This window comes from Calidris pugnax, unplaced genomic scaffold (assembly GCF_001431845.1).
Source record: "Calidris pugnax isolate Ruff unplaced genomic scaffold, ASM143184v1 scaffold24, whole genome shotgun sequence".
NCBI classification, from domain to species: Eukaryota; Metazoa; Chordata; class Aves; order Charadriiformes; family Scolopacidae; genus Calidris; species Calidris pugnax.
Window position 1 is genome coordinate 10,885,293 of NW_015090922.1, and position 12,382 is coordinate 10,897,674.

The following is a 12,382-nucleotide window of genomic DNA, read 5'->3' on the forward strand; positions in this document are numbered from 1 at the left end:
CTCACTATGATTACCATATTCAGATTATTTTCTTAACTTTATTTTGCATCAGTGCAATTTAAGTATAGCTAAATTAGTCTCCAATTGAGACATATGCCTGATCAGGTATTAGCAGCTTATTACTTCTTCAGATGGCATCTGAAATTACTCAAGCATATTAGCATTCAAAAGATAAAGCTCTTGGTTGCAAAAGCATACTGTGTTATACTAGCTATTTCAAGAAGAAAGATTTGTTAGAGATGTGACAACTTGCCAAGAAAGTCTCAGTTCTCAAGACAGTCAAATCTGTTTCAGCAATTGCAACTGTTTGGGATATGTGTAACGTGATCCCCTTGAGTCAAGTTCTCACACCGACAAATCAAGACAAAAATGAAAATATGACTATGCATAAATCAAACACTTCAGAGAACAGGTTTTCAGAACACCTCCATGTCAGAGCTGATAAATTCATGAAATTAGTTACATAACTAGATTAAGGTAATCTTTTTCCTATCAAAAAGCTGATGTTGATAAAAAGTTATATTCTGCCCTATTACATTCACATCAAAATTACATTATATTGTTATATAAAAGTGACAAATTTGTCTTCATAAAAACCTATAAGAACTAAGAGAACTAATTCCCAACAAGAGAGGAACTGTTTCCCAACATTTGTCTTTTACCCCTTAATTCCCAGTAGCCTTAGACCACCCCCTCTCAAATACTGCACCTTTCAATAAAAGAATATGCAGGAATAATTTACTGATAAATTCAATATGAAATGTCATTACAGACTGTGAACAGTTACATTTTGCACTTTTGTTTTAAAGTAGTCTCTCTGCAAGGTCCAAAGAATATTTCACTTCCTCCTGCTCTCCACTTGATTGTTTATGAAATCAAAGGCACAGGACAGTTTTCTAGGAATAATGTTATAAAATGCATTCCATTAATTTTGCCTGGTTTTCAGTGAAAAATATTTCTGCATCTCGTATTTTCCTTTGATTCCCAAAATTTACCAGCATGAAAAATTTCCTGAAAACATTAACCTTATGTGTGCCATAATACACACAACTCTTGAATTCGAGACATAACACTCCCTGTATACAAATATCCATACTCCACTTTAGATTTCTAATTAGTACTCCTGCAACTGAATAACTCTATAAGGTCACTCCATTAACAAAAGAAGTTAACTGTGTGAATGACTGACAGATTCTTGTTTTAAAAACTCAAAGCTTAAAAATCTGTGCATTCAACCTCTTAAATATACCAGTAACACTCAACGCCCCCCCCCCCCCCCCCCCTATCTCAGTTGTACTTTGAACATTTTAGTATTTAACATAGTCATGTTTGATGTGATGTACTCGCTGCTTTAGGACCAAGGATTCTCCCTCCCCCCCCCCCCCCCCCCCCCCCAGGTATCTCGTATTTATAAATCTTCCTCATTTGGTAAAATTACCTTTTTAAAACCTATTAAATTCTATTTTTTATCTGCTTTCAAGTGAGATACCTAGTTATTTGTCATGGTATAGGTGAAGAAAATAAGGATTTCCAGATTATTCAAATACTCTGCACCTTGGCAAATGCTCTAAGTGGACTGATTTCCTACCCTCCTCTAAAGGCCCAATAATGCCAGTTCCCATGCTGTGACCCTGCTTTGGGACGAGATGGATAGGAGTGGATTTCCAACCACAGACGGAGCCAAAGGAACTGCACTGAAGTACACTCCTCCTTCCCATACACAAAGGCAAATACCCACGTGTTAGTTAATTCTGTTTCGATCTGAGATAGGGAAGTTTGCACAGAAGACCTATTAATTTTTCATGGCAGAATTGATCTGAAGTGATGTCCTAGTAAGGCCGTTTTATTTGTGGGGTGGCACCCACAGGCACAGAGCTTTGGAAACAGCTGTGGGGACACAGATTTTGATCTTTTGTTTATAGTCTGTATGTTTCTTTGGGGGAGGAACAACACGAGGAAAAGTTCGCAAATTCTACAGAGAAACATGGACAACTTTAATCTTAGTTGTAAAGAAGCCAAAGACACTACACAACATATTGAATCCTCCCTTCAAATAGAAATAAACAGCCTTGCAACATCAACAAATAGAAAACAGACTAACAGATAAAAGCCAGGTAGGTAAAGAGCAATGATTATCTCCGTAACATAGTCCCATCTCATTTCATTGCATGTAATTAATTTCTTTACCAAATCTGTAACTTCAATAAGGTACCTGAAGTATACTTTGGACCCAGATCTGATCTTATTATTGAGACTCCAACAGCAGCGGCAAATTCAAAAATCTCTGAGTAACTTCATTTAATAGGTAATTTCCTTCCCATAAACATGTCCCAGCTATTTCACCTGATATAAATTTTTCTTCTCTCTACACTTTCCATGTCTCACACCATGAAACTTGTGACCAAATAGCTAGATTTTCTGGGAACCAAAAAAAGGTATTTTTAGCATCAATCCTCTACATAAGTTTAGTTTCTGGTGTTTAGTGGATATATTTGAAAGTCTAGAACACAATGTTAACCCAACAGGATAGAGTGAACTACAGACCAGCAGTACTTCTGTACTTTTAAAACCCTCAGCTTCACCATAGACTGCCTTGCAAACGTGCATTTAAAAGTCAGCATTTCCAACGACATTTTAAATATTTTAGCATATCTTTCTCGTATCAGCTTGTCAAGCAGAATATTGGCAGGTAACATTACCACGTACCTTTCCTAACGTACTAGCAAACCAACAAAAAGCAGCAACAAGTATCTGTTGATCTGCAGTTAATTAAAATCTTAAAAGTAATGCTGAAGGGGTAAGAAAACCAGTGGTTTTCAGTTTACCTTTTGCGTTGTTTTTCTTGCAAAGCATCCTTATGTTTCTTTCTTCCGCATTAGAAGCCCTTAAACTTCTGGTCTCTTCATGTCTAACCTTTAAAACAAATTATTACAAAAAGCTTATTATTTACAAAAAACTTATTAAGTTACTGTAATGCTACCTGTTAACATTTTTCAATGCAGAGAAATATATTTAAAGGCATCGTTAGCTAGGAAAGTTAAACTCCAATTACCTTTGGTACCTCAAATGGGACAACCTGACCATTTTTCTCAAGTATATCAGCCAGTAAGATAAGTGTTTTCTCACGAGGAACAATGTTTTCTTCTTGAATTTTAGTCCAAACAGCTTCAGCCTTTCCCCAGTCACTGTTGTTCTCTGAAAAAAAGATTCAAATCTTCAGATAAAAGCACATTTAGAGTATATATAAATATCTAAAGTGATTCAAAAGAGGCATCTTTGGAAAATAATTCATCAATTAATCATGTACTTCTGCTTCATATGATCAGCAACTTGAAAAAGTCTAAACTACTTTTAATCACAGAGGACACGAGAAGAAGCAAACAGAAAAAAAAACCCCAAAGGGATCATACGAATTTTCAAATAAATGAGAAATTAACTCAAAAATATTGCAGAAGTTTCTCCTAGCTTTTCAGTTCTCATATTCTTGATTGTTAATTGTAAAAATAATTACAAAAATGTATAAATTATTACAGAACATTAACACTCCAAGGTACCACTTCTAAGTTCTATTCTGAAATCATTGTTAGAAGCAGCAGCAAACTTGGTGACTACCCTTAGTCAAATACAATGATCGGTTTTAAGGACTAAATACTAAACTATAACATTTTAATGAAGATTATTATGGTAGTTAACAGAGTAGAACAGAGAGTGTCTTAACATTTTTTTCCATGTGTTTATCCCTGTGTTTCATAGAATCATAGAATGGTTAGAGTTGGAAGGGACCTTAAAGATCATTGAGTTCCAATCCCCCCGCCATAGGCAGGGACACCTCCCACTAGACCGGGTTGCTCAAAGCCTCAAGTTTGACACTCGTTAGGCCACATCTGGAGTACTATGTCCAGTTTGGGCTTCACAACTATAAAAGATGCTGGCAACCAGAGCAAATTCAGCCATGAAGACAGACACACGGGCAGAGCAGGTCAAGTAAGAGATGAAGTCAAAGAAGATGAGTGTTGGGCAGCCTGGAGAAGGGCAGGCTACCAGGGGATCCAATTGCTGCCTTCAATTACCTGACTGTTACAGAGAAGAGTGAGTCAGTCTCTCCTTGGAAGTTTGCAGCAAAGGATGAAAGGTGATGGTTAAAAGTTGCAGCAATGGAGTACCTGAGGATGATCAAACCCTGGAACAGGTTGACCAGGGAGGCTGTTTGATTTCCACCCTTGAAGGCACTCAAAATTTTACTAGACAAGGCCATGATCTGATCTAACTTTGAAACTGTCCTAGCTCTGGGAAAGGTATAGGCCTAAAACTCCTGAGGCTCCTTCCAATATAAATTATTCTGTGACTCTACAAAACCAAATGCATTGTTTTCAATATTTTTGATCACAGCTTGGATTAGATGGTAAAGTCTTTTTTTATATGCTTAAAATAGATTTGAAGTTATGGCTTAGGTGCACAATGACAACTCTCTCCCGTGTTTGTGCATAGGGCAGCTTTGATAGATAATCTAAAATGGTCGAAAGCAGGAATGTGCATGGTTTTTGTCTTTTATGGTGACAGAAACCCACAAACGTTTTCCACTTCCTTGAATAGACGGAATTGGTTTTGTCTTTTGAAAGAAGACTGAAGATTTTGCATGACAGAACTGGATAAATTGTATCTTCCTAGATTCTCCTCCTAGCAGGCACACTGTCAGACTCAGTCACTGCCAGAGGTGAGAGGATGAGTGGAGAAATAGGAAGGCCCCCTCCCTATTGAGACAAGATTGCTTTTCAGGCCGACTTGATTTTTGATGGTGAACCAGTATGTGCAAAGCCAGGACTGGGCAACGCTACGGTTCAGTTCTGAAGCTTTCTGAGGCTGTTCAGGAAATTATAAGCAACAAAGTTCTCAAGGGGTCTTTGGTCATTTATTTTTTTTTGGTGAAAGTACTCATCTCTTCTGCTTGTGTTAAGTGCAATGGGGAAGAAGCCCCTTTTATTATCATATGAAAACGAGGGTTCAAATAGTATTTTATTTAGCATTAAAACATCACTAGTTCTAATCAATCAAAAATAGTCATGGAGAACAGCCTAAAATTACTTCAAGCTCAAATGCAAGTTTTCCCTTGACCAAATATATCAATTAATGGCTCATTAATATATATACACATTACAGAAGTACACAGCAATCCCTGTGATGCGTTTTTTAATGTTCCAATTTATTATTTAGTGCTCCACATCCAATCTTAACACAAAATGCTTTTTCAAGACTTTAAAATAACTAGAACTGAATTTTCTGAAAATGTTTATGATGTATAATACAGTATGATACACTTAATAACAAAACCAGCATGGACTGGAAAATACAGAAAAGATGAGAAACACTATACATACAACCTACACTAAGTCTGTAGCATAGAAATGAACTTTCAATTTTAAAAACTGTTCAATTCCTATAAATGATGCAAGAGTTAGGTTGTAGCTGGTGAAGAACTGGTAGATTAAAAAAACTAAAATAAAATAAAATGCACCTTTTGGAACCAGGTCCAATTACAGGAGATTCCAGATCTTTATCAGTTACGAAGACACAACAAATGAGCAGTTTTTCTTCTTTAAGCATATAAAAAACCAAAACAGAGTAAACTTTCAAATTAGGACACAAGACCATAGCACGGACTGGAAGACTTGTACTATGTAAGTTCTATGGAAGTGTTGAGGTCTGCAGGTAAAAAACCTGTACTCTCTCCCCAGAAAAATGCCTCAGAAATGGTGTCCAGGCAAACTGCACATCAGGATAAAACTCTTCTCCAATTCAGGTTTATTTCCTGTCTTCATTCACAAAAGAAAACAGATTACAACATAAAAATGACCACAAGCTCACTTACCACACAACTGAAGCAGGTAGTAGTACATCTCATCTCTATCACATTCAAATAGATTTTGAGTTAATTCTACCAAGTGTTCCAAAGTCTCCATCTTTAAAAAGAAAGAACAACATAGTTGTACCTCAGCCAAAGAATTATTTTTCTATACATGTGCACTTACATGCTGTGTGCACTCAGCTAAAATAATATTTCTGTTTAAGTATAGACCAGCATTTACACAAAGCATTAAGTTCACCTCATCAGCCTGTCACGCGTCCTTTCACAAACATAAAAATCAAGCAATGAAATATTTCAAAACAGGTTTTCTTGGAATATAATGACAGTTACATAGAAGACATCATACAAGCCACATACCTGATTACTTGATATACATTTTTTTGCAAACCACTGCAACCTTCCAGAGTGTGCTCTCAAGCCAGGAGTCTGTAAAATATTTCCAGAAGAAGAAACACATTACTTCATATAGAATATTCTAAGGAAAAGTAAAGACAATACATGTCCTCATAACAAAAGCTTATAGCTTTTGTTTATTTTTTGAAATATGAATGAGACTACACCTCACAAACAATCAAGTTCAGTTGCATTCACTAGACTTAAAAATTGCAGTCATTTTATTCAAGACATTTTCCTTTTTGCCGAGAGTTGATTTAAAACACACTTCAGATGAACTGAAGTGTTAAATAATTTCTATCCCCACAGTAATAGAGTATTATTGCTATTACCCAGGGTAATCATTTGTATTACTCATGGTAAAGAATTACACCATATGTTTCCAAACTCTCTTCGCAATGAAATGTTCACATTCAACACCCACTGCAATGTCTTAGCAACTAGAAAACCATGTCTCTCAACCAAAATACCACCATCTGGCACCCCTTCTCTGCTACAACTATTACTACCTAAAACCAACAGTGTGTTTAGATATAAAACAATAGTGTATTTAGATATTGACTTCTGCTGCTCAGTAAGAAAAACAAGAATTCACAGAGCACTAACTGTTACAACCATAATGTGCTGCCAATGCAGATGCCAGATATACCATATGTAAAAGCAACTCCTGTTCCAGAACAGAGCAAAGGCTTACTCTTAAGTGTGTGTACATGGAGCAACTGGTGTATAATAATAGTTAATGCACCATTCTTTGTGTTCTTAATTTTCCCAGGTTTGATGAGCCTTTGCTTATTCATCCCTTTATTGTTCCAAGGAGACTACAGCTGAAGAACACACATTCTCATAAAGGTTTCAATCCTTGGAGACTCCACCTGGTATAGACTACCACATTGTGCCTTCTCAGCACCACAGACAATAATCAAAATATCTGATCCTCCTTAAATGCATTCTTAAACAAACATAGGAAAATTCAAAGTTTCTAAAAAAACATGTTACAGGCACGCCAGTTCTTATGTCTGACGTATCTAAAAAAATTATATAAAAAACCTGTGTGCAAAGCATCCATCATTTTCACCTCCTACCCTTTCCTCCCACAGAGTACTTGAATTTACTTTCTTTATACTCTCTTGTTTTAGCACAAGGATCATTTATAGAGAGATCTCTGCTCTTAATTTCAGGAGTCCAGATTCACATTAATACAGCTCAAAAGTGGTTGCAAGGAGATGCCTGTTCATTCCTATAGAGAAATGTGTGTTTTGACTCTTGAAGGCTTTTTAGCTGTTAATATTATAAGTCTCTACTGTTTAAATGCGAAGGGCAACTTCCAAAATTTAAACCCCCACTTCGCACAGAAGAGGCAGTTTGAACAAAAAGCTGTGAGAAATATTAAGTCTCAGTTCCAAAACAGTGGAAACAATTACTACTGTAAAAGTCAATTTACTGTCTTTTTAAAACACAGATAATTTCCTTTTCCTGTATTCTCCAGGCGCAGAATTATTACCATTACATCTTTCTGAAATAACCAAGCACACATCAGAAAACCAGCATGCAAAACTTCAGTGAAAACCATTAAAATTTGATAAATATATAGGGAACAGTGTTCTGCAGAGTAAACGTTAGGCCTTATAATCCTACCAATCATCCAAATCGTTGTAAGGTTTTAAAACACAGGATGTTAACCTCACAGTTTTTCAACATGGAGCATCTTCTCTATATATGTAACTGTATTGCAGAAATACTCTCAACCCAAAAAGTTACAGAAAAATAGTGGCTTCTTAAGTATTCAAAAGTGGTATATATAGATAGTTTTGCTTTCCAGGTTACTTGCTTTTTTTTCCTCAATTAGTGTTTGGGGTTTTTTTCCCCACAGTTATTTATGTTTATAGGTACCTGGTTCAGTGCTTTTTTAAGAGCTATCAAGCAGTTTCACATGAAATATGCTGAAAACTAAGTCAAGAATTAACATCTTACACAACCGGCTCTTGAAAATGAAAAAGAAAAAAAGTATGTTGCCTGCATTTGTAGCTAATCCTCTTTAGGACATGGTAAAATTCAAATGCTGAATTCACTTACAACTTCCAATATCATTGCTGATCCGAATGCCAATGAACTCAACAGCTCCAAAGCTACAAACTTTTTATAGTAAATCCTTTCCTGTTCAGGAATGATTGATGTGTCTGTCACTACAAGGACAGCTGAGTTATACAACAGATATCCTTGTGTTTCATTTTGAAATTGAGAAGTGTTTTCACATACTGCAGGTCTCAATCATCAAAAGAACATCTAGGTCAGATTAACTAAATCTCCAGGGCTTGCCTGATAGTCCATATTTGTAGCTTATCCCTTACCATCTCAGGGAATTTTAAATTGCATTTAGCAGGAAGCAGACTTTCTACAATACCGCAGACTAAAATACAGAATAAAAAATGCAATTAATAATAATAAAAAAAAAACCAAACCTGTTACTGTAATTACTCTTCCCAAATTTCCATTTACTACTTTGATTTGCTTATTTCAATGGACTGAAAAAAAGAACCCCCCCAAAACTATAGTGTCTTAGTATTTTGTTGGGTTTTAAAAAAGAATTTAAAGACATTCACTGCTTTAAAGAATGAAACAACTATTCAGAGTCTCAAACAATTCACACAGCATATAAACTAAACATAGAGGTTTTCTGGCTTCTACATTCTCTTGGTACATAAAACAGTTGTACTGTACCAAACAGTTGTACCGTTCATCTGGCTTGTCATCCTCTCCCTAACAATCCCAATAGGAGAATATAAAATGACAGAAAACCCAACAATACTTCCCACTTTGTGATCTTTCACTCTCCAACTACTTGAGGTTCAGTGCCTCACACTGTTCCTAATAATAAGTGATTTCTCCTCCATGAGCTTTTCTGGTTGCCCCTGGAACCCTTTAAGGTTTATCACTCACAAGAACTTTCAGCAACGGGTTGCCACAACTACCTTTTGCAGAAAACAACCCAAATGCTATCACTTTTTGTTTGTTTTCAGTCTACTTCTACTATCTTCATTTGAAGCCCCTAGATTTTGGATTTGAAGCCAATGTGCAATAGATTTCTCTTTAAATTAATATGAAATTAAGAGGATAATGAGTGATATATATAATAATTCCCCGTTCCACTGTTTCTTCTCCAGATTAAGCAGAACCCACCTTAGTCATATCTCCCATAGAAACCATTCCATACTTTTGATCGTATTTGTTATTATCTTTCTGAGGCTCAACATACAACCCTACACTAATTTAACTCATGGATTCACACAAAGAAAAGAAAACTAACCAGAAAATATACTGCATCTTCAGAAGAACTCTTGCCAAGCAGCACTCGGAAATCATGTGAATGCAACAGTCCTAACACACTGAAAGCCTTTGATTTGTTCTCCTCCTTCCTAGAACCAGTCACTTCAGACAGGTGATTGAAGGGGTTTCATCACCAGAAAAACCTTTTCTATACTAACATTTTTAGTTGAGCTAATTTCCACCTATTACAGCTGAAAGAAAAATACTGACCTGTCAGAGAGCAGTCTATTTGATGCTTTTCCATAATGATAGAAATATTAAAGTTTTGTTTACATTAGCGTTCTGCATTTGTTACAGCTAATACACCAATACTATTTTTTTTACTTAAAAAAACCTCTTTAAAAAAGTTAAGTAATTTACAGAAGACATATGGAAAATACTTACTTCTCACTACTTGCCTAAAGCAATCTTTTTCTCTTTAAACACAGAATTTGCTTACAGAAGAAAACCATAAAAAACAACACACAGACTAGAAACCCTGTGGTATTGTTCAAAAAGAAGACTTTCAGAAAACTAAGACGACCTGAAAGTGTCCCAAGCCAGTACCACTTTTGCTATAGCTGGCTTAGGATGCATAATCATTTAAAAGTCAGCAGAAGTATTTTTCATTTGGCACATACATGACATGAGATGGATAACTCTTTTGTTTTAACCTTCCAACACTGCCCTTCCACAAACTACTACTGCGCACTGGTGGCAAAATAATTGTTACGTATTCTAGACAACTTTTTCTAGCTTTTCATGGTGTAACTTCACCAATTTTAATCATTCAAGCTTAACTCTACCCTCGTTAAGTGTTTTCTTCTAAATTCTTACATTTTCTTCCCAAAATTAAATCTTCCTTAGAGAAACAGCCCTACTTTAATCACCAATCTTAACATATTGGAAACAAACAGCCAAATTTTCTAAGAGCCATCCATGTTGCACTTTTTGATGGTATTTTTTGGACCGGTAGATTCATTCATTCCTCTCTCTGCAGCTGAAAAAGCCAGTAATACTAAGAGACAGCTAATGCTGCTAAAGGAAGAAGAATGTTTCATGATGAGTTTACATCAACAGCCATAACAGACTTATGTTACCAGTACCAGAACCAGTTACTGAGATTTAAATGCCAAAGCAATGTCTTGCAAGAAAACGCTTTACTTCTCCAAAGAGACAGCCTTGAACAGACAGCTATAAGAACTGATGTATGTCATTTCTAACAGCTCTCTCTAACATAAGCATCAGTGAAAACAGAACACTTGATGGGAAGTCCTTAATTCAAAGACAGATTTTTCCCTGATTCCACAAAAACGTCTATGAAAATCTCACAAATTCCATGCAGGTTCAGTGAAGCCTGGGATATTTTTGCATGGCAGCTTACTTGAGCAAAGTTTTTTACAACATAAACACTGCATGCTATGCTTGAATCTTCCCCTGTGTTACAACTCTTGGCAGAAGTTCTCACTTCTACTAAGCAGCAGGTGTACCGGTGAATCAGAAAGTTAAAAGAATATGCAGATATAAAGTCTTCATGCTTTACGTAGCCATCTAAATCTAGCTGATAGACAAGATGGTTAAAATGATCTTACACGTCTATGTTTGCGTCTTATTAAATATTTCTCACACCTCCAAATAGCAATGCATTAGTTTTAAAAAAATACCAAGTAAAACATTTACATTTAGGTTTTCTTAAAATAATCTTAAATCTGTGTTCATATGAATGAAACAAGTATATCACTTTGATTTATTTCTTTCATTAAAATCTTTATAGCATAATGTAAGTGAAGTATCATAGGGGGACAGACAGAAAATACCGATGACTGATTTGATCTGGCAATGGCCCAGAAGTTTATAAAAGATGCAGCTTTAAAGACTGAGAGATCTGAAAATATTCTGTGCATCAAAAAGCATCTTTCCTGTTGCAATCATATCAGCTATCTACTAAAACATTACTTCTCTCTAGCTTAGCTTTTCTTTAAGTCATTGTACTACCAGGATAACACCAGAGCTACGTAGGCACACGGCAGGCAATGGAAGGAATATTTTATCTACAAGTTCATTTTCCACCTTGAAAGAAGTTTAGCTCTTGTGGATTTCAAAAATGATTTCTTTGGTGATAGCACAGAAAGTTATCCTCATTCACTTCATTCTTCCTAAACAAAGGAAACCTTGAGAACTGCTCAGAACTAAGACGAGATTTCACTAAAAAATTATTTTTTTTGCTTTTGTTCTTTGTAAGCAATTTTGCCCAGAAATAAATAGGACCCATAAATAAAACACAATCCAACCTTTGTAATAGGGATTTCTTTAAGAAGAAGTTCATCTGAAGCACCCAGCCACTTGCACAACTTTTGGGGCAAGGGATAACTGTATGAAAGCTGGAATACAATTATATCGGTACCTTCAATTTGACTACTTTTCATGTTTCATAATGAGGGCAAGTACTCTACTGCAGCACCAGACTTTCGAAAATTATGAGTTCTTCCACTGCAACTTATGTCCTCAAAATCTACTTAATTATGGTACATTTGGTAATTTATTTGAACTACCTGATATCTAATGAAATACGTAAATGGACAGACACACCTCTACATACTTATCCTCCCTAAGTCTCCTGTTGGGAGTTGATTACAATTCAAGTTCATGCTCTCCTTTCTGCCTATCCTACAATCACCCAAGGCAGCAACTAGCCTGCTTCTACTAGATTAATTTTTAAATAAAACCAGCAGAAGTTCATAATAAGGAAATGCAAGGCTTACAGTCTCCATTTGGAAAATTTTACTGTTAGGATGGCGTTCCCGCCCGCCTGACCCCCCCCCC

At 35.9% G+C, this 12,382-nt stretch overlaps 1 protein-coding gene across 1 annotated transcript in view; it reads right to left on the reverse strand.

The window, feature by feature from the left end:
• LRPPRC (leucine rich pentatricopeptide repeat containing) overlaps positions 1–12,382 on the reverse strand; it is an 81,785-nt gene that overhangs the window by 21,885 nt on the left and 47,518 nt on the right. Inside the window, exons 25-28 of the mRNA XM_014951206.1 lie at positions 6,221–6,289; positions 5,867–5,957; positions 3,053–3,195; positions 2,826–2,913 (exon numbers count right to left, since the gene is read on the reverse strand). Of these exons, the coding sequence (XP_014806692.1) occupies positions 2,826–2,913; positions 3,053–3,195; positions 5,867–5,957; positions 6,221–6,289 (391 nt within the window). The remainder of the gene's footprint in view (positions 1–2,825; positions 2,914–3,052; positions 3,196–5,866; positions 5,958–6,220; positions 6,290–12,382) is intronic.